At 38.3% G+C, this 22,372-nt stretch overlaps 1 protein-coding gene across 9 annotated transcripts in view; it reads left to right on the top strand.

Annotated features, from left to right (window-relative positions):
- Window positions 1–17,246: 17,246 nt before the first annotated feature.
- Window positions 17,247–22,372, top strand: part of neo1a (neogenin 1a) — a 303,823-nt gene continuing 298,697 nt past the window's right edge. For 6 of the 9 annotated variants that reach the window (XM_057834047.1, XM_057834030.1, XM_057834038.1 and 3 more), the window contains exon 1: window positions 17,248–17,807. In XM_057834047.1, coding sequence (XP_057690030.1) covers window positions 17,723–17,807 — 85 coding nt within the window. In that variant the 5' untranslated portion in view covers window positions 17,248–17,722. Of the gene's footprint in view, window positions 17,808–22,372 lie in introns of all 9 variants that reach the window. The other 3 variants (XM_057834057.1, XM_057834073.1, XM_057834013.1) reach the window with 1 other exon arrangement.

Here is a 22,372-nt window from a genome sequence, read left to right as displayed (position 1 = left end):
TTTAGCCAAGAGAGCAAACTTGTACTTTTATAGCAACACTAAGTAACTTATCAGTTTTGGTTGATTTTAGTTACGCAGGTGGACAAAAGCGGTAGTGTTGTGCCTTAAGGAAGACTGCATTTCCCGGGAGGACCAGCGCACAGTGTCGTAAAATTCTGATCTCCCGGTCGCCTGCAGATGGAGAGAACGACATTTCAGCGGCTGTGTGAAGGATGGATAGTAATGAGGTAATGAATCCAGTTGTGGCTAAACAATAGCATATGACGATGTTGAAAGTAAGAAACGTTGGGCCAATGTCTTTTCTTAAGTGTTCTTTGATTCTGTTAGCCTCCCTCTTTCTTTTTTTGTCTCCTCGGACAAAACTTTTTGTCTCTTTTGTTTCTCTGCCATCTTTGCAGAATCCGTGCGACTTCTGGCTTTAAAACAAAAGGGGGAAGTACCGTATGCCGTAAAGCAGTCAGCACGTTTGTTGTTTTTTTTGTGTGGCAGGGTTCCTCCCACCCACCTTAAAGTTAATTAGTGCCGGTGAAAGCTAAACAGACCCCCTCAAGAAATAAAAGAGGTATCATTTAACTAGTTGTCAGTCGATATATCATCACAAATGTTATGAAAATATTTTATAATGGTTGAAAAGTTACCTAGTGTTAAAGTGCTTTAACTGCTGTGATTTAAAAAAAGCCTTTTATATATAAACTGTGACCCAGGTACCCTCTCATAACACTCTAAAGTTGATTTATGTATATATATATTTTTTTTTATTAATAATGTTATTAGGTTAATTTCATTGCATTTAAATGAATGCCCTAAAAAGGGTTAAGTATAACTGAACAGGTTGAAAGGTTATTCAAAATGGTGATTGATATGCATTTACCTTGAAATGTGTATCGTTTTCATTTCAAGCAGTGTCGTACAGTGCACAATTTCCTTAAAGCAGCATAAGCACGATAAACTGGTAGTGTTGACAATAATTGTATTGTAATTTTTCTTTTGTTCACCTATTACCACTATTGTAAGGGATATGCTATGTCTTGAGCTGCATGGAACCTGCACTATTTTGGCTGCACCCCAAGAGGTAATTAGTGTAATTCTTAGCAGCAGGCAGTGGGAAAAGTGACGAAGTGAAGTGCTGCGTGTGTGACAGCTGTGCCCATGTCTGTGAGCATGCGTGGATGACAGTACTGTCTTCTGGAAGAATATGCAGTTTTGTGTGGTGTGTGAAATTTTCCAGCTCAGGGACCATATATTATTATTTCTTCTTACAGTGGTTTTAAACTGCGGCTTTTGACATAGCACAACAAGTGTGATACATTAGTATAACTACAAGAAATTCACATGGATACATTCTATGGCTAATTCCCCAGGTTGTGGAATAGCCTACCCCCTGAAATCCGCACCATTACATATCTAGGCCCTTTTAAATCTCTGTTAAAGACGCACTTTTTTAGACTCGCTTTTTCCCCTGACTAAGGTAGCATGGTTTTATTTCTTAAGGGTTTTAATGTTTCATTTGCTGTTTTGACTTTTATCGTGATGCGTTGTTTTGTCTTTCTTAATGTCATAGTGTAGTAATTTCCTTCATTTTATCTGTCATGAACAATGTTTGTCCTTGTAAGGCACTTTGAGGGGCTTTCAGGTTTTTATAAAGGGTTATAGAATTACACTGATTGATTGATTGATTGATTGATTGATTGATTGATTGATTGATTGATTGATTGATTGATTGATTGATTGATTGACTGATTGATTGATTGATTGATTGATTGATTGATTGATCAAGATGATTTCTAATGTGTGGGACATTTTTAAGAAAAACTGCATTTCTCTGGACAAATTGTAGACATGGAAAATAGCCCTCATAACTTGTGGGGAGAGTTAAACTGGGCTCATACAAGGAGGAGACAAGTGTGTAAATTAAAGTGATGACTCTTAACGTCTGGACTAGACGGGCATTGGAGAGCAGAAAATAAACTACATCCATTTAACACGGCACAGTCAGAGTGGTCACCACCCCTGTGTTGACTATAACTGTCCTATTGAATCACTTAATCGTTAATTGAGCTTCAAGCTGCTCTCTTGTGCTTTGTTAATGAGGAGCACAGGCTTTTGTTGCCTATTTTGGGGAGCTTAAACTCTTCTGAATTGAATCCTAGCATCAATTGTTGTAAGTTTAAAATATATACATATATATACATATACATACATACAGTGGTATGAATATCAGTATCTGAACCTTTTTGAATCTCACATTTCTGCATAAAATCACCATCAAATGTGGTCTGGTCTTTGTCAAAATCACACAGATGAAAAAAACGGTGTCTGCTTTAACTAAAACCACCCAAACATTTATAGGTATTCATATATTAATGAGGATAGTATGCTAACAATGACAAAAGGGGAAAATAAGTAAGTGAACCATCACATTTAAAATTTTGTGGCACCCCCTTTGGCAACAATAACTTCAACCAGACGCTTCCTATAGCTGCAGATCAGTCTGGTACATCGATCAGGACTAATCTTGGCCTATTCTTCTCTACAAAACTGCTGTAGTTCAGTCAGATTCCTGGAATGTCTGGCATGAATCACTGTCTTTAGGTCATGCCATAGCATCTGGGTTCAAGTCTGGACTTTGACTTGGCCACTCCAGAACGTGTATTTTTTTCTTCTGAAACCATTCTGAAGTTGATTTACTTCTGTGTTTTGGATCATTGTCTTGTTGCAGCATCCATGCTCTTTTTAGCTTCAACTATGTGACAGACGACCTCAGGTGTTCCTGCAAAACATCCTGATAAACTTTTGAATTCATTCTTCCATTAATGATGGCAAGTTGTCCAGGCCATGAGTTAGCAAAGCAGCCCCAAATCATGATGCTCCCTCCACCATGCTACACAGTGGGGATGAGATGTTGATGTTGGTGAGCTGTTACATTTTCCTCCACACATGACATTGTGTGTTACTCCCAAACAATTCAACTTTGTTTCCATCAGTCCACAAAATATTTTGTCAGAACTTCTGTGGAGTGTCTAAGTGCCTTTTTGCCAACATTAAATGAGCAACAATGTTTTTGTTTTTTTAGACAGCAATGGCTTCCTCCGTGGAGTCCTCCAATGAACACCATTCTTGTCCATATACTGTAGTTGATGTGTACACAGAGATATTGGACTGTGCTAGTGATTTATGTAAGTTTTTAGCACAGTGTTTTCAACTGGTGGGCCGCGGCACACTAGTGTGCCGTGAGAGATTGTCAGGTGTGCCGCGAGAAATGATCCAATATCGGCATTTTTCATGTTACGTTGTCGGGCGGAGTTGCAGAAGGAAGGTAGGACTAGGTAGAAGGTTCGGTTGTGTGCAAATGAGGGAGGTATTTCTCGTGTCGCGTTCAAGAACTGCTCGGATTTCTAGCCACTTTGCTGTCCGCGAAAATGTGGACCCCAGCACGTCTACTGTTCGTCATTGGATTAGACTCGTCAAGTGTCGATTATACACGAAAGTGTTCTTTCTATTTTATCCATATGTCACGGCCGTCAATCCTCCCCTTGTGTTTTATTCCAACACATTGACAGCAAGGTGGCCGATGGCTAGAAATCAGAGCAGTTCTTGCGTGCGACACGAGCAGCTATCCAACAGTGGCATGGTGCTAAGCAAGCTTAAACGTCATTTCCAAACAAAACACCCGTCGCTTCAAAACTGTCATGATCCGCTGCTGGTTAGATTTTGTTGTTTCAGAGCCGGCTGTGTGAGCATTCTCGACATCACACCGGCAGCGAGTTCCAGATAATCAACACTAATGTATAAACGTTGGCGAACCAAGACAACGGTGCAGAGAGATTAGTTTGCTGGTTGCCATTCACACATACTGCTTTCGAGCCGCTCAATATTTGTCATGTAGTTGTCAGACGTCCTAGCTTTGTGATCCTTGACCTTGTGCAGGTATTGGGTGTATTTTTGTTTGTCGTTTTGGTTCTCTGCCCACCGCGTTATCGCGTTATTGATCCCCGTCGACCTAATTGCCACGGACCCTTTTTGTTCTTCCCCTTTTTCCGTGTTCGCAAGTTTTGTTCTTATTGTGATGAATAAATCCCTGAACGCTTCCCCTCTGTTGTCTGTTTTTGGGTCCAGTCTTGTTCTTCGCATTCGCGGACCATAACAAAAACAAATCGATGGACTATTTTGTTGCCTTTGTGAAAACACAGAAACAGGCACCTGTTTTTGAGAATAACTACAAAGGTAAATGTGAATGCCCTCAAAGCCAGTTACCTTGTTGCTGAACTTTTTACTAAATTAAAAAAGTCCCACACTGTGGCAGTGACAAAAATGCTACCTGCCTGCATAGCCATTGTCAGCGAGATGCTCGGCCCTGATGCAGTTAAAGACATTGTTAAAGTCCCCCGTCTGATAATTCTGAGCTTTTCAAGCGTAACTGCGATCGATAAAAAAAATTAAAAGAGACAAAGAGCTGTTAAAGAAGAGCTTCGTGTGCATCTTCAATTCCAGCCAGGATATCGGCTTTGTGTTCATATAAAAAGGCTCAGGTCACACTAAATTGGCTCAAGTCACACTGAGTTTGAATAAATATTGAAAAATGATTGGATTATTAAATGTACTGTACAAGAAGTAATTTTGGAACATTTTCGGTTTGTGGTGTGCCGCGACATTTTTTCCTTTGTAAAAATGTGCCGTGACTCAGAAAAGGTTCAAAAACATTGCTTTAGCAGACACTCTAAGGTTCTATTTTTCCTGAGTATTCTACGCTGAACTCTTGGCGTAATCTTTGGTGGACGGCCACTCCTTGGGAGAGAAGCAACAGTCCGAAACTCTCCCTTTGTAGACAACTTCTCTGCCTGTCGATTGATGAACCTCCAAACTTTTAGACATAGTTTTGTATCCTTTACCAGCTTTATACAAATCAGCAATCCTTGATCGCAGGTCTTCAGACAGCTCTTTGGACCAAGCCACGATGCACATCAGACAATGCTTCTCATCAAGACAATTCTTACCAGGTGTGTTTATCATGGGCAGGGCAGCTTTAAACCACTCATCAGTGATTGGGCACACACCTGACTTAAATTGTTGGTAAAAAAAAATGGTTTCAGTTGCTCTTTAAGGCCATGTCCACACGTAGCAGGGTATTTGGCAAAAAGAAGATATTTTTCTACGGTTTGACCTATCATCAACACGCGCAGATTTAAACCAGGGTTCTTAAAAACGACGGGGAAGGTGAAGATTTGCAAATTCTGCGTTTGTGGCTCCATCATGTGGACACTGTATAACCGAAGATTTACGTCACTGGCTGTGACAAATTTTGTCCTCACATCACACGTGACCAATTTTTACATTTGGAGTATATTAAATATGCGCTTTTTTGCTTCAATTTTTGTTACAGACTTTTGCTGTGGTTCTTATTGAATAATGGGTATTTTGGACAATTATTATATTGTTTTGAATGTTCTTAAAAATGAACGAAAGCGGTTGGCCGTGGATATTTTTGTTTTGTTTTTCTACACACGTGCAGGTGTGGACGCAATTATTTTTTCCCCGACGTATTAGGGCAGAATCCTTGTTTTGTTTTTGTTTTTTTAAAAAAACCTGCCACGTGTGGACATGGCCTCAGTCTCCTTAGGCAGAGGGTTCATTTACTGATCCCCCCCCCCCCATTCTGTCATTGTTTGCATGCTATCCTCATAAAAATATGAAAACCTATAAATATTTGGGTGGTTTCAGTTAAAGCAGACGCTGTTTTTACATCTGTGTGTCTTTGACAAAGATCATATCACATTTGATGGTGATTTAATGCGGAAATGTGAGAAATTCCAAAAGGTTCAGATACGTTTTCATACCACTGTACATATATAAAATAACAGCCACACCACAGAGTACTTGTTTTAAAAGTAATATGGAATATCATGAAGTTGAGTCTAAATAGAGTCAATCATCAAAACACCAACTCCCATTCCTCATTTTGCTGTATTAATTCATAAGCCCGCTGTTTAGTAATGTTTTCTTGAACTCTGAAATTTTTGAGGGCTTTAGGAACAGCGCCAGTGTTTTCTGTGTTAATTGAGATGAGCTGTTTTGTCATGTTCATGTGCTGATATTGAACTCAGAATTCTTCTGGCACAAATTATAGCTCCTATTAAGACAGAGAGAGAGGGAAAACCAAAGATAATTTTATGTATTGGTAGTCTGTCAATTATTGTTCATGTTTGATAGTTTGTTTCATGTAAATAGCTCCGAAATAAGTCCAAAGCCCATACAGTAAGTGGTATTTTTCTCATTTAACTATACGGTAAAAACTTCCTTTCGAAATGAGTAGGGTTACAATGAGTGGCACACAGTTTACTGTGCTGTAAATAATCTTTGTCAGATTTGATTGTTTAGTTGCAGAAAAAGTAGAACGCTCCTTTTCATATAATTTGTTTTGAAATGTAGAAAACAGTGAACATTATCCTTCCTGGCCACCTACCATAAAACTCTGATCCTAAAATCACTTTTGATGAGTTACCAAACATCTTGTTTATTTGGCTTGCAGATGAACTGATATTCATGCCTCTTAATATGTTTTAAATAAGATTAGGATCATGTTGGGATCACATTCAAGTCAGTGCATGTGTAATCCATATGACCATTTTAACAATCAATGTGGTAAAAAGAAATAATATATGTAATATCCATCTCATGCAAGGAAAATAAAATTTCACCATGACATTCATGTTTTGAATGGAAGAAAGGCACAGTTACTTAATCTTGAGCATGTCTCCATCATGGTTCGGTGGTTCAAGGCTCAACTTGTATTCCTGTGTATCCCTACAGTCAAATGGTTTGAGACAATGAATGGAGAGTTGTCCTAAAACCTTTGACTGCCAATATAGTGTTTGCATGTCCTTACCATGCATGCCTGGGTTTTCTCCTGAGTCCTACCACATTCCAAAAACATGCATGTTAGGGTAATCGAAGACAGAATTGTCCATAAGTGTGAATATTTGTTTGTCAATATGTTCCTTTCAATTGCTAGGGTAGAGACTCCAGCTCACTCTTGACCCTAATGACAGCAAGTCTTATAGTCAACCAATCAAAAGAAAGACAGTCCGCATATGCTATACTCAATTTGATCAGAGGGAAAATTAATGTCTAAGTCATGGTTCTGCAACCCTTTGCATACTACAATACAATTGGCCTCATAATCCATTTCCATCCATTTTCTTCTTCCTTGCATCATTTAGGATGACATTCATTTATTTATGTATTTATTGGTAATTTATTATTTTCAGTTGCTACATTTATTATAACCTTATTCAGTAATCTCAAAATGTATCTCTCAATGCAGGGCAACAGGCACTAAGCTGAAAAATGCTGTCAAAGAATTTGAGCTGAGCATTGTGCATGTGCAGACACCCATAATGAAATATTCTATATGACTTCTTTTATCAAGAAGCTACGTCTCGGATAGAAATGAATTTTGCCCATTATTTGATCAGTCATGTAATGCCACAATGGCTGTTCTGTGTGCCATTTTATAGCATCATTTAAGGCACCATTACCTTAATATGTATCTTAAATATAACTCTTTGACAGTTATGCAGTATCTTGAGCAATCCTTTATAAAGTACAAAAAAACCCCGTAAATTTCAAAAAGCCATGAGTCGATAAAAAAATATAAATAATTCTAAATTAAATAAAATTCATTTTAAAAAAAACTTAAACTTACAAAAAAATAATAAAACAAATTGTAATGAACTGTGCAAAAAACAGTAATGACAAATTCAAATAAGTGTGGCCTGTGTTTATTTTGCTCTGGGAATTTAAATGGGTTTTTTGTTTGTTTGTTTGTTTGTTATATAAATCTCTTATAAGCCCACATAGCTTAACTCTTTGGCTGCCATTTCAGGGGGCTGGAAGAAATCAAATGATCGCTCCCAGCCCGTCCCATTTAAAATGGATCGGACGTTTTTTGCCGTCAATAGGTGTTTTCAATCTCAATTTCCCTCTTTTACCAAAAATATACTGGTCTAATTGCCGTGAATATGTTTTACAAACTAAAATGAGTTAAATAATTACTTGCAATAATCCTCTTGACATAATCGGCCTTCCTGTGTGGAGTTTGCATGTTCTCACTGTGCCTGTGTGGGTTTCCTCAGGGAACTCCGGTTTCCTCCCACATCCCAAAAACATGCATGGTAGGCTGATTGAATGCTCTAAATTGTCCATAGGTATGAGTGTGTGCGTGAATGGTTGTATGTATCCATGTGCCCTGCGATTGGCTGGCAACTAGTTCAGGGTGTCCCCTGCCTATTGCCAGTAGTTAGCTGGGATAGGCTCCAGCACTTACACGACCCTCGTGAGGAAAAGCGGCATGGAAAATGAATGAATGAATGAATGTTAAAGATGATAATAAACATGTTCAATTCAATGATTTCTACAATGTTTCAGGGGCTTTGATGCATGCTGTTCACAGAAGGATTGTGCAAGAATCTATTTGGCTGGCTCACTGGCTAGCTTTATTCAGAAACGATGAATCGCAAGATTGTCAAACTTGCTGGGATGGTGCGTCTTGTGCAAGAAGAAGCGTGAGTTAATATTTTTAACTGATTGGTCTAGAAATAGCCTCAAAATCAGTGAAATATGATATAAATCTGACTCATCCACCAGGAATCACCATCACCATGGGAATCAATTACCCATTCATTGAAAAAAAGAACACCTTTATAATTTATATAAGTGATTGCTACGGATAGAAATGTCCTCAAAATTGGTAAAAAAAAAAAAGGGGGGGGGGGTGGCCTGTCAAGGAAAATCATCAGGGCATTTTGCCGGGGAAAAGCGACACTCAAGGTGCAAATTATGTCAGTGCTTTTCAGATGGCCATGGATAGGTGAGCTTGTTCAACAGAATTTGAGAATATATAAAATGGATGAGTGGTTGGATGGAATGATGAAGGTGAATGATCCCCCCCCCCCCCCCCCCCCTTACCATACAATACTATTTACTATACGATTTGTCAATCACAGTACTTTCTCAAACTAAAAATACATTCATGGGTTTTGTATGTTATGACATTCCAAGCACAAAAACTGGAAAGGAGTTTGCTAAATGATAAATTTCCATATTCATTACAGTATTCAAGTATCGACCATGACATTTATCAACCAAAGCATTCAAAAATAAACATGTACTTGTGTAATGTAGGTAGGGCATGCTTTGTTATCTTGCATCCAGCTACTCATCCACAGCAATTGCACAAAGGCAGACGAATGTGAACTATAGCAGAGTTCATGTGGAGCATCTTCAGATGTAGTGCATAAGAGGAAATGGTATTTTTGCTAACATGCCTTTCGATTATCGTAGACATGCCTGCTTCTATTGTTTTAGTACCAAATAGAATATATATATTACAACCATAGTGTAATCAACAATTAAATAGTACATGTAAAATATGAGTGCATGAGAAAAAACGTTTGTGTGGGCAGACAAAAGAGCCCTTTGTGCAAGAAATGAATGACTAAGTGATAAGCAAGTTGTTAATCTTACTTTAAAAAAAGTAATTAGTTACAAACTACTTCTCCTAAAAAGTAATTGACTCCGTTACCTCATTTTAAGAGTAATTAGCTACTCAGGAAAGTAACAGACATTACTTTTCATGTACTATACGTCATTACATGATACATTCTATAACATCTTTCACATATTAACTGATTGAAGAATGGAACACTATATACAGCATTTTAGAACATTTGGTATTTATTCGGATCAAATATATTAGTCTGTTAAAAAAAAACAGTAATGTAAACTGACCATTAACCTGTGCAAATTTACTGTAAAAACTGTATGTATGTTTGGTCTACTGTACAATAAGGATAACACTATCCTTAAATATTCCTTGAAGTAACAATGATTCAAGTGCAAAAACCAATACCCAAAAACGTAAACTTGGGTAAAAGGACTCTCAATTTCAATGAGCGAGAAGTAGTGCCATGAGTATTCCAATATATCTCTACAGTGATTCGAAAATAATAATTGATTTTTTATGAATTATTTTAATAACTGGATCCAAAACAATGCTTTGGAATTTTTTGTAATTCTTTCAGCATGGTATACTCAATAGCCACTTTCACACATATATCCCGGTAAATTCCTGTGTAAGGTGACGCTGGATTTACTCATATCATTGCTTTCACGCATGGAAAGATATCAAAATGATAATGATTTTTTTTTTTTCATTCTCGTTTGTGTTTTTTAATTGCAAGCAAAACAAATGAAGATATTACTACTAAAGCATTTGTAATTGCAATCGTTTTCTGGGAGAAATTGAGCATTATCTGACAGAATTGCAGGGGTGCCGATACTTTTGGCCAGCAGTGTATTTAATAAACCTTTGAACGCTTCCCTCTGTTGTTTTCAGCTTTGAGGTACAACCTTGTTTCCGCAGTTGCGGACCCTAACATCGGCAACAAAATAAACCACACATTTCCACAGATTGACGATGGACTCTCTTCCTCGGCTCTACGATACAGTAGATTTTTTAAATAATTTTGTATCATTTTCATATATTTTCATTTTTTGAAATTTGCCATTTCCAGTTTGCGATGTTGATAATTGTGATGTTTACCGCTTTTCGTCTTACTGCGAAGAAAGAGGAAATGACGTGTCAGTCAGCCAGGGAAATTGCTTTCACATATAAGGGCTGGTCGTGTAAATCCCAGGATTTAAACGATGTTCAGGTGTATGTGAAAGGGGCTAATGAGATATACTGTCACTTTTATACTTTAGAGCAGACATGTCCAAAGTCTGGCCCGAGGGCCAAATGCGGCCCGCGGTCAAATTTAATCTGGCCCCCAGCCTCTGTCATAAAATCAATTACGTCTGGCCCGCACACCGTATTGGCCAGAATATAAGGCGGTGTTTTTTACATTGAAATAAGACTGAAAAAGAGGGGGTCATCTTATATTCGCGGTCTAGACATTATACCCATTTACGACGCTAGATGGCACCAGATATCATTGAAGCGATGCTCTGTCATGACAGATCTCAGCTACTTTCAAGTTTAACCAGTTTGCATTATTTTATTACAATGTTTTTCCTTATTCAGATTTGTTTCAAGACTACAGTTACAGTTAGACTTCACTTTGATGGTTAATGCAGTTATTGCAATTTTGTTGTTTTATCACAATAGATTGGTTTATTTACATTTAAAAAAACAGAAGCCATTCATTTACAGATGTGATTGCACTTTGGTTTACACATTTAAATGTTCAGATATTGAGATTTCAATGAGGCAAAATAACATGCTTTTTCTCTCAAATATATTGTTATAATCATTTGTTTCAGATGTACCGTAATTATTTTCTGAATAAAAATTAATTTGGTGTTCAAAAAGTCTTTTTTTCAAACTTGAGTCTTTAAAAAGAGGGGGTCGTCTTATAATCAGGGCCGTCTTATATTCGGGCCAATACGGTAAATTGGTCAGCAGTGCTGCTACCAGCATATGAAGTAGCTTACACACTAAATGCTGCTTCTCATCTCATTTACCCACTAAAAGGCAGCAGCACTCTAAGCAACATTACCCCGTGTGACCCTTTACTTCCAATTTTCTAAAATGGCAATCAACAAAAAAAAAAAGAAAGTTGACTGTGACGGCCGACGCTTCAAGGATAGGTGGAAATTGGACTATTTCTTAACTAAAATATGCAACAACTCGGTCTGCCTCATTTGCAAAGAGACAGTTGCTGTTTTTAAAAAGTTCAATGTGAGGCAATAATTCCAAACGACACGCTGACATGTACGACAAGATTATAGGGAAGATACGCAGCGAGAAATTGAAGCAACTTGAAGCTAGTTTAATTTCACAGCAGCAGTATTTGGCAAGAGCCCGACAGTCAAAAGAGAACGCCACAAAGGCTAGTTGCGAGATTATTGAAATTATTAATTAAAAAAAATAATAAAGAAAATGTGACACACAGAATGGCTTGCTAAAATTTGCTTAAATATTTTGTTTTACGTAAAGGACGTCATCCAAGGTCGGCCCCCCACATTTTTACCACACCAAATCTGGCCCCCTTTGCAAAAAGTTTGGACACCCCTGCTTTAGAGCGATAAAATGCTTTCCTTTAAAATGCTTCCACTTTCTACCGCATTATGATTGCTAATTAAAATTTAGTGTATTTTTTCTTTGATATTGACTTTTTTCTTTTTTTAAAGTACAAACCAAATGTGTGCATAAATTTACATAGTTAAAACTTAACAATAGAATTATGAGACTTCATAGAATGCTAAATGTAATTTCATTTAAAATGCTTCCACTTGCCAACGCACTAGGATGAACGATAAAATTGTAAGACTTCATGGAATTCTTTACTTTGTCTGCTGTCAACCAAAAAGCATGGCACAACTTCCAGATGAAACACTGAATCATTCATAGCAATGTTTTTCTCTTCTACTAAAATGTGTTGTGTATTCTTTTCAGGTTTATACAAAATATGCAACAGTTGATGATAAAAAAGAAGTACAAGTGGAAATTTTGTTCCTGTGGATGAGTCTTTTTTCCACTTCCATATTTTAATGTAGGTACACACTTGAAAAGATGTATTGTTTGGCAATAAACATGAATAACCTAATTTGTGAGCCCTGAGGCACACCGATTAACGAAGACGAGTCTGGCTGGCATTGGATGTGCTATGTTGTGGGGTTTTCATACCAGTGGAGGGAGCTGTTACATATTTTCACGTGGATAGCTTTGTTTTACATACTGATGCTGGTTTGACACTGAACAGGCCAGGCTGTTTTTCTTCTTCAAATCCCAACTTGCAAGCGAAGGGTGGTTTCTCCTTGGAATCATATAGCCTCGCTGTCACTTTTATAGTCTTTTTCATCCCCTGCCAAAATACAATTCACACTGCCCCAGGGATCATTTTAAGCAACTTTATCTGAAGCTTAGGGGAGTAGTCTTACTACTAAAGCCTTTCTTTGGATTTCCAGCCACCGTGTGACGTCATCTGCTGAGTCATGTTACAGATGTTTGAATAGACCGCTATATTTCAATATAGCTACACATAATAATAATAATAATTAATAATACATTCAATAAACCATTTGATATTGTGATTAAGGTGACAGGCGCTTTTGATATGCAATATATCTTGATAAACTTTTTTATTGTTGCAAAGCATAACCGTCAGTATTTTTCCCTCCGTGTTATTGCTTGAAACATACGTATGGCAGTCTGAATTTGAATTAGTGTTTTTCAATGACTTTTGCCAAAATATAATTGTATTTTTCTGATCATACTTGTACATATTTGAAGTTTAAAAGTTAAAAAAAAAAGAATAAAAATATATAAAAGGATACATAATGATAATTTTTAATACTTTGTTCCCATTTGACTTATCATGATAATACATACTATTTTGTTTGAATTAGCTAAATACCACAGAGTAATGCACAGCAATTAGGCATTTTACGCGGCTACATTAATTACAATTATGTCAAGAGGATTATTGCATTCTGTATGCTTGTACATGGAAAACCTGATTAAATTCACAAAAAAACATAACATACATTATATTTCAATACGGTAAAGACAACAAATTGCTTTTTAAGAAAGACAAGGAGGACACTCAGAAAGCTGGCCCCTACAGGCCCCGAGAGTGTTACTGGGGGCATAAACCAGAGTATATTTCTGTTTTTATTAATTATCATTATTTCTATAAATATCTTATTACTGTTATTTATTGATTAAAAATGTGTAAAATAGAAATAATAAATGGAACGATTAATGATTATTGTAATTGAGACCCGGCGACCAAATATGTAGAAACCCTTCCACAATAGCCTACCGCACAAATGCTATTTTTAGACTGCAAGGCTGCGTGACGTCACTATCGTAAACGGGAAGGGGCTCAACATAGAACCGCGCTCGCATACAACCAATGCTAGTACTGCTTGTTTTCTGCCTGTAATTTTTCAAAAAAGAACACGCAGAGTAAACTGCTATGGAACTTGTAGAAACGACCCTAAACATTACGACCAACCCCATTTGAATGATGTTTTCGTCACACGTTTCTCGAAGCCAAATACTCAGAAGGAAAAAATGTGAACAATGGATCAACTTGTGTAGATGTCCAAAAGACCAGTTTAACGCCAGTAAGGTGAAGCCATTCACCTTCATATGCAGTTAACATTTTACAGATCGACAATCCTGATCCATTGCCTGCCCGAAGAGGTAAGTCATTTTGATATTTCTACTTATTTTTTGGCGTGGCGTTTTGCCGTGCTGCTTCTGACCGACAATGAATGACCTCAAAACATATATATACAGTGGGGAGAACAAGTATTTGATACACTGCCAATGGGTTTTCCCATTGTTCTCCCTACTGTGTATATTAAATATATATATATATATATCACAAGTCATATAGGTCGATTTTTCTAAAACACAGATATTTAAATAAATTTGCCATGTTTGCCCTTGGGCTTTTCGTAGTAAGCCTGTTCATGCCTACAGGTAGCCTCTAGATTTAACAGTTTTACCTTTTCTGTTGTAAAGAAACAACCTTAGTAAGGGGGAAATGTGAATAAATTAATTAAAATTAAGATTTGCTATTAATGAAAAAGTTACAAGGGTTCGTTGGCTGTCACTGAGTAGCATTAGCGATCGCTACACAAAAATAGCAATATAAATTACCCCAAGAACGGTCAAAGACTGAAAACAACCAGAGGATAAACTATATAAGACAGACAGGGCATATGGTAGTAAAAAATAGCTTGTTGAAACAGGAGAATGTCATCGTCAGTGGCGTAAGGCAATGCACACAAGAAAACGGTGTCGATAAAAAAGCTACCTCTGGAACTGGTCGGCTCTTTTTCCCATCTTTTTCAGTACTCGACACTCAAGCCATCTCTTTAACTGAACATTTGTATGTTTTTCCACATATTTACCTGTGAATTTGGCACCAGCGACATCATTTTCGGACAGAATTGGTAGGTTTAGCTCAGTAAACATCTCGTTCATACACTATTTACATGCATCATCTAGCATGGGAGACAAACGAGAGTTTGACCCCCCCCCCCCCCCGAGCAACAGTTTCTAACATCATGAATATTAATGAGCAAATGTGACGTGTTACGTGTGGTATGCTAATGTATCCCAAAAAATGTTAATACTGTATTGTGGTGTATTTGAGCCAAAATTCAATACGTGCATAGACTTCATAATGTATTGACGGGTCAGATCGGTTATGCACGGCCCCTTGCATTCAAGTAGGGTGCCGCCCACATCAAGACGAGGTATTCACAAACACACGTACACAACGATCTAACGCCGGATTTCTGTTGAAAAAGTACGAAAGCTGTACCGCATACAAACAGGAAGGATTGTCTCAGTAGTGATTTGTTCAAGGATTCAAGGTAATTATTATATTTTTCATACCATGCATACATTTGGAAACGTTATGAAAAAAAATCAACGGGAGAAATTAGTCGCAACTGCATTGGCATCATAATTCGCAATATTTAGGTAAAATATATGCTTACTGCAATTCGGGGATTTAAGCATTCACAATAATTTTCACCGGAAAAGCTCTGTTTACATCAGGCGGCCGCTAGCTCTATTCACTAAAAGACTAGCATTGTACTTCGACATATTTACGTAAAATAAATGCGAACAGCGCGTTTTTTTTTTTTTTTTGCTTTTAACCAAAAATTGAGACGGTTTTACGTCCAGATCTACTGTATAAAGAATTTGGGGATTTAAGCATTTAGTCACAAGAGCTTTCACCGGAAAAGCTCTGTTCACATCAGGTGGCCGCTAGCTACATTCACTAACAGACTAGCATTGTACTTTGACATATTTATGTAAAATAATGCTAACAGCACGGTTTTTTTTTTCCTTCTTTTAACCAAGAATCGTGACTGTTTTACGTCCATATCTATAAAGAATTTGGGGATTTAAGCATTTATTCATAAGAGCTTTCACCGGAAAAGCTCTGTTCACATCAGGTAGCCGCTAGCTACATTTACTAACAGACTAGCGTTGTACTTTGACATATTTCTGTAAAATAAATGCTAACTGCACATTTTTTTTTTTTGCTTTTAACCAAGAATCGAGACTGTTTTACGTCCATATCTATCAAGAATTCAGGGATTTAAGCATTTATTCACAAGAATTTTCAACTAAAAAAGCTCTTTGTCTGCGATTCCACTCGGTCTACTTTGATGGCCTCGCCAACAATGCAGGCCCCCTATTTATTGGCCCCGCGCCCCGTCAATACATTATGAAGTCTATGATAGGTGTACATCAGGTCTTTGTGGGTTTTGTTGTTGTTGTTGCCAAAAATGATCACTTGCCCTATAAAGGTGTAAAGCAGGGGTGTCCAAACTTTTTGCAGAGGGGGCCAGTTTTGGTGTGGTAAAAATGTGGGGGGCCGACCTTGGCTGACGTCCTTTACGTAGAACAATATATTTAAGCAAATTTTAGTAAGCCATTCTGTGTGTCACATTTGCTTTATTATTATTTTTTTATTAATCATTTCAACAATCTTGCAACTAGCCTTTGTGGCGTTCTCTTTTGACTCTCGGGTTCTTGCGAAATACTGCTGCTTAAAAATTAAATTAGCTTCAAGTTGCTTCAATTTCTCGCTATGTAATATCGCCTCACATTGAACTCTTTAAAAACAGTGACTGTCTCTTTGCAAATGAGGCAGACACAGTTGTTGTGTATTTTAGTGAAGAAATTTCCATCTATCATTGAAGCATCGGCAGTCACAGTCATTGGTCATTTTTGTTGATTGTCGCCATTGTAAAAAATTGAGAGTAAAGGGTCACACGGGATAATGTTGCTTATAGTGCTGCTTCCTTTTAGTGGGTAAATGAGGAGCAGCATTTAGTGTGTAAGTTACTTCGTATGCTGGTAGCAGTACTGCTGAACAATTTATTAAGTCTGTGTGCGGGCCAGACGTTATTGATTTTATGACAAAGGCTGTGGGCCGGATGAAATTTGACCACGGGCAGCATTTGGCCCCCGGGCCGGACTTTGGACATGTCTGGTGTAAAGTAATGAAATGAATGGATGAAAACAAATCTTAACATTTTAACAGGATCCTATTCTAAATTGAATTCCCCGCACACACTCCTGACCATGTTTTGATGATTGCCGGAAAGGGTCCGGGATCCAAAGTTCTGCGAGAATCCACACCCCGTTTTCCGGGGAGCCAGCGGAGTTCCAACCCTCCTCTTCCTCCACCGCCACGCTGCTCCTCTCCTGCCCTGCCTCCATCCCTCCCTCCCTCACGCCTCACGCTCGCTCACGTCCCAACCGTGAGCGGCGAGCTGGTGACGGACGAGATTCCTTCTTTCTGCCTGGATTCCCCGATTTTCAAGCTCCGGTTTATTTTGTCCTCGCGGCCGATATCGGAGCGGCGAGGTCGGCGCGTCGGAGCTCCCTCGGCCGCTCAGCTCGTCTTTGCGCAGCACCTCCGTAGTTATGGATTGATTGGTGTTTTTTCTTCCGACCTCTGCCTCCAACCAAGTTGCGAAAAGAAAGAGTGTGCACAACCTGCGGCTCCCTCTTTCCCAGCTCCATGTTTTACCCGGACTCTTTTCTAAGTACCTGGCTCCGGATGCGTCTTCACGGTTTGCCGTTTTGAACTTTTTCTTCCTCGGCTTGGATTTTTGAGGAACGGATTTCGTTGAGAAGCCGGGATTCCTGAAGCCTGCCAACATTTTTTTGTGAAAAGTGATGGCCGAGCGGGGAGCTCTGTGGCTCCTCTCCTGTCTCACCTTTCTGTGCACGGAGAGTACGGCGGCCAAGCATGTCGACAAAGGTAATGGTCTCGCTCCTTTTTCTTCTTCACGTTGCTGCGTGTTTGCCATCTCGAAGTGTGGAAACTTACTTTAGATAACACGCCGGGGAGGTTCCGCACAGGTCATGAAACCTTTCCCCATTGTGACCGATTGCAAATCACAGTTGTCTGACTGGGCTACATTTGTCTTCCGAAACCTTCAGCTAAATTGATTTCGGGTTTTGAACGTGGAATGTGAAAGCAAACACGTGTTTAGTGCTCATGGATGTATTGGCTTTCATGCAAATAGTGACTATCAAGGGAAAGAAACGGCACCATCAGTCCAGTAGACATCTCATTACCTGGGTGTCAATACACGTTTAGCTGATGGATAAACACATTCCCATTTCATTAGCTCTTCACCATCAGTCCAACTGGTGGTGTTCTGTTGTGGGAAATGTCACCGCCTCCCTCCTGTTCATTGCGAGACATCAGAACGCTATTGATTGCAGCCTGAGCTCACGTCACTGTTAGCAATCTGTTGCCATTTTAACCCTTTATACGGCAAGTGACTATTTTTGGTCATTTAAAAAAACAAACAAACAAAAAAAAAACATGCCTTCCACATATTGGGGCATATTTATATTTTATTAAAATATAAATAGAAAAAACATCATTTTCTTATAATTTTGTTTGACTATGAATGTTGATCAAAAACAAAATTAAAATGAACACTGTGTATGGCGCCCAATAAGACTCTAAAGTTGTTACATAATACATAGCATTGATAATGAATAACATTTTTTAAAAATCCCTTTTTGTTTTTAATTAGATTTTTTATTAAATAATATAGAAAACTAATGGCAGATCTATGTATTTTTTAATTTAAGGTATACATGAGGAACAAAATATTTACATTTAACTCAAAGCCTGCCCTTGACAACGACTGACTTACAAGTAATTAAACTGGGTGAACTGCCATGCTTATCAGCGATCATTTGCTGACAGCTTTTTTAATGTATTTATTTTCCCTTCAGGCATGACAAATCCAAACAAACATACAGCATTTATATGTGTTTACAATTAATTCAACCAAAAAAGAAAAGGGCTGACGGGAGAAGCCGAAGCTTATTGAAACCCGTACCCAGTATACCATAAAGGACGCAGAAAATATCAAATATCAAATTTTTGACATTCAGATTTCGTAATGATCGAAATGAAGTTTTTTTTTTTTTTTTTTTAATAATAACCATCCCCTCCGATTGTTCATTTTCCCAATAGTCCATAGTCGATCGATGTGCTCGTTATGTTGATTAGCTCCAGTAGACTAGTTCATAATTTAGTACTTAGTTTATTCAGTTGATTCGATCCAGAAGATAGGGAATAGCTGAGGACCGATGGTAGGCCGTAGCTTCTCCCAGTGAAAATGGATTGGACGTCTTAACGCCAGCAATGGTAATGGTAAATGGTGTTATGGCAGTCAATGAGTTAAATAAATGCCCAATAAAGGGTTAACCTTTAAGACCTGGCATCCACATATGATGACATCACATTTTGGGTCATGTAGGCCACAATTCTTTTGAATTATTACTCATATATAAGTATGTACCGTAATTTTCTGACCATAAGGCGCACCTGACCATAAGCCACCAAAGACCATATTTGACACAAAAATGGTATTTATTCATAGATAAGCCACACTGGACTCTAAGCCGCAGCTGTCCTTACTGTATTATGGGATATTTACACCAAAATATATTAACTGCTAACACTTTATTCGACAGCGGCATCAAACAACTGTCATTCGACCAAATGAACCACCATTGCTTCAAGAAGCTTCATTTGGCCATCACTGCTCCCTTGGGGGAGACAGTCAACATCTGCTGCCACCTGCTGTCAAACCTGTTATTGTCCAACATGCCCCCTATCATGCATTGCAGTGCTACAGATGTAAATAATAATCAAAATTCATGTTTTGTGTTAATTATTTATTCAGTTACTGTGCCAGTTGTGGCATTAGCAAACAAATAACAAACATAACAAAATAAATGTTTATTATTATACAAATTTCACAGTACTGTATTTAACTCATTGCCTGCCATTGACAATGATAGATATCTAGATTATATAAAATGGGATGACCATTCAAAATGGATTGGACGTCTTGCGCTTTCAATGTCAGTCAATGAGTTAACTGAGTAATCCTATAAATAAAGCGTGAGGGATAATTACAGAAAATGCCTGTTGTGAATTTATCACATACCTAATCTTGACTGTTATCGCAGCCGCTCAAGCATGTGTTTGGAAAATACTATTAGGCTTGGCCAATGTTGTGTGTGAGAAAAGGCTCTTCATGTTTTGGGAAAGCCTTGCTTTTGCTTCCTAATGATGAAAAGCCTTGGATTGACGGGTCTCTGCTTGCTCATGAAGCCTGATGAAAGACCCTCTCCTCCATGAGGAGCACTGAGTCTGCAGTAGTGGAAGGGAGGTAGAAAAGAGAGAGGCTGTGTGGAAAAAGCCCCTCCTTCGTTTAGTAGGAAACCCGTACAAAAGGAGGAGATGGGGGTAGGGTGAAACAGGCTGACTGTCTGGAAAGTAATAAAACCAGGAGATTAGGGGGACCAGGGAGTTCCTTTGGGAGGTTTGATTGATTCCAGAGAATTGGACTGGGACCCACACGCAGCGAGGGAGGCTCGAGTTACTAATTATCGAGTACACCTCTCAAAATACCACTTTGTTGATGATGCATTAACCTGAAATTCTCAACACCGAAGTTATCTTAAAGTTGGCAGAGTTGTGTAATAAAGTTTCTCCCATTTGTGTCGGTTAGTGATGGAGCAGATTGCCTCACGAAAGTTCTGCCCCATCTTTTGAAATGTTGTTATTCCGTCTCCTCCCATTGCAGCACCATGCAAGTTGTTGTAACATTCCACAAAAAAAGTTTGGCTTTTGTAAACAAGTTGCTGCTGGCAGTGTAAAATCTACTTAGCCCCTATCTTATCTCTGTAATCCTGCTGGGACTGACTTGTGTGAAGATTGTCTCCCAGCAGACAATGCAAATAACTTGGTTAAATGCGTAAACATTTGGCCACACTCTGCTTTTGCACAGCACAAAGCACACGGTTTTATTACCACAGACCACCTTAGATGTAAAATAGCCCGCAGACTTCGCAAACAACTGTTGTTTTCATTGGAAGGTCTTCTCTGGCCTTTCCAAAACTTCCTGTCCATCAGACTTTTTTTGGGGGGTTGCTGATTTTCAAGTATAATACTTTTGTGCTTTTTTTGGGGGATTTTTTTTTGTTTAAATCAACCAAGCGAAACGTCAATCACCCATTATGAATTCCTTAGTGTTGCTGCAGTTATATGTTCATTTTGTTAGTTTACATTAGTCTTGTCTCTAATATTGGCCCCGCCCCCCCCCCACATTTTAATTATGTGGCTTAAAGGTTATATTTGTGCATTTTGAGTACAGCTGCACAGTTAATCAAATTGTGTTCTTGATCATTGCATTAACGTGATGTCTGGCGATATTTACATTTAAAATGTGCACTTTCTCACCTTGTAGTCAGCCAAGAAATGGGGTGAGCACATGGTTAGGATTTCATTACGGTACTTAAAGTACAAGTAGGTGCTTCATGCAGCGGGGCCTAAAGTCAATCGGTGTACAGATGAGAGCAAGGCATAGCAAATAAAGAAAATACAGCTAAGATCCAAGATGAGTGATGTCATGGTCAGTGCTTTGAAAGTGATTGCCATTCATTGATCTATCTTAAACAAACTGTGGGGAACAGTGGAAAAAAATGGAAATCTCTGGAGCGGTTTGACAAATTTGATAGCACGATATGATATTATACTACTGAAATATCCATTGGGTAAAATAGTAACCTTGTCCAAGCTAAGCATCACGCAGAGACACCTGCTGGCTACTATATTGAGTATACAGTTTAGTGATTATTTATTTATGGACTTGGAGTGTGCATAAAGCCCTAATGACCTCTATCTAGAGATTTGGATAAATTTGCTGCACTAATTAATCCCTGATTGAACATATTTTGGTCTGCTGTAGTAGAGTGAATGCTCATTGCGATACTGCTCAGTGCGTTTGATGTAAGAAGTGGAGCAATGATGTCCCTGCTATCATAGTGAAAACAAGATATACCGCCACTATTGTAGCTTCAAATTCAGTACTTGAAGGGCTTTGTTGGATGACCAAAATGACAGCAATTATGAAATCATTTGCCAAGTCACAGTTTATGGCGTGTAATTTTCAGGGGAAAGACAGATCAATATCTTCTGAATAGATGACATCACATCTGCTGGTGCTTGAATTAGGGGTTAGATGGGGCTTTGGTATTACCCAAATTAAACTTTTAGTCTACAGTCAAAAGACCGTTGGCTTTTAGTTCATTCAACAATGCCCTACTGTTGACCAATATGCTCCTAAATTAATCTTATAAAAAACATTGCTGCAGGGTCTGTGCATGTTGTTGTCCAACTTAAACCAAAGCCTCAATTATTTGCTCAGTGGAAAAAGATTTCACATGCTCTCATTTTTCTGCATAGCAGAATGAATGTTCATTTGGTGTTTTTGAATGCTTTGCACA

Source organism: Corythoichthys intestinalis, chromosome 1 (assembly GCF_030265065.1).
Source record: "Corythoichthys intestinalis isolate RoL2023-P3 chromosome 1, ASM3026506v1, whole genome shotgun sequence".
Lineage (NCBI taxonomy): Eukaryota > Metazoa > Chordata > Actinopteri > Syngnathiformes > Syngnathidae > Corythoichthys > Corythoichthys intestinalis.
Note: the sequence above shows the minus strand (reverse complement) of the source record. Positions and strands in the feature narration are given on the sequence as shown.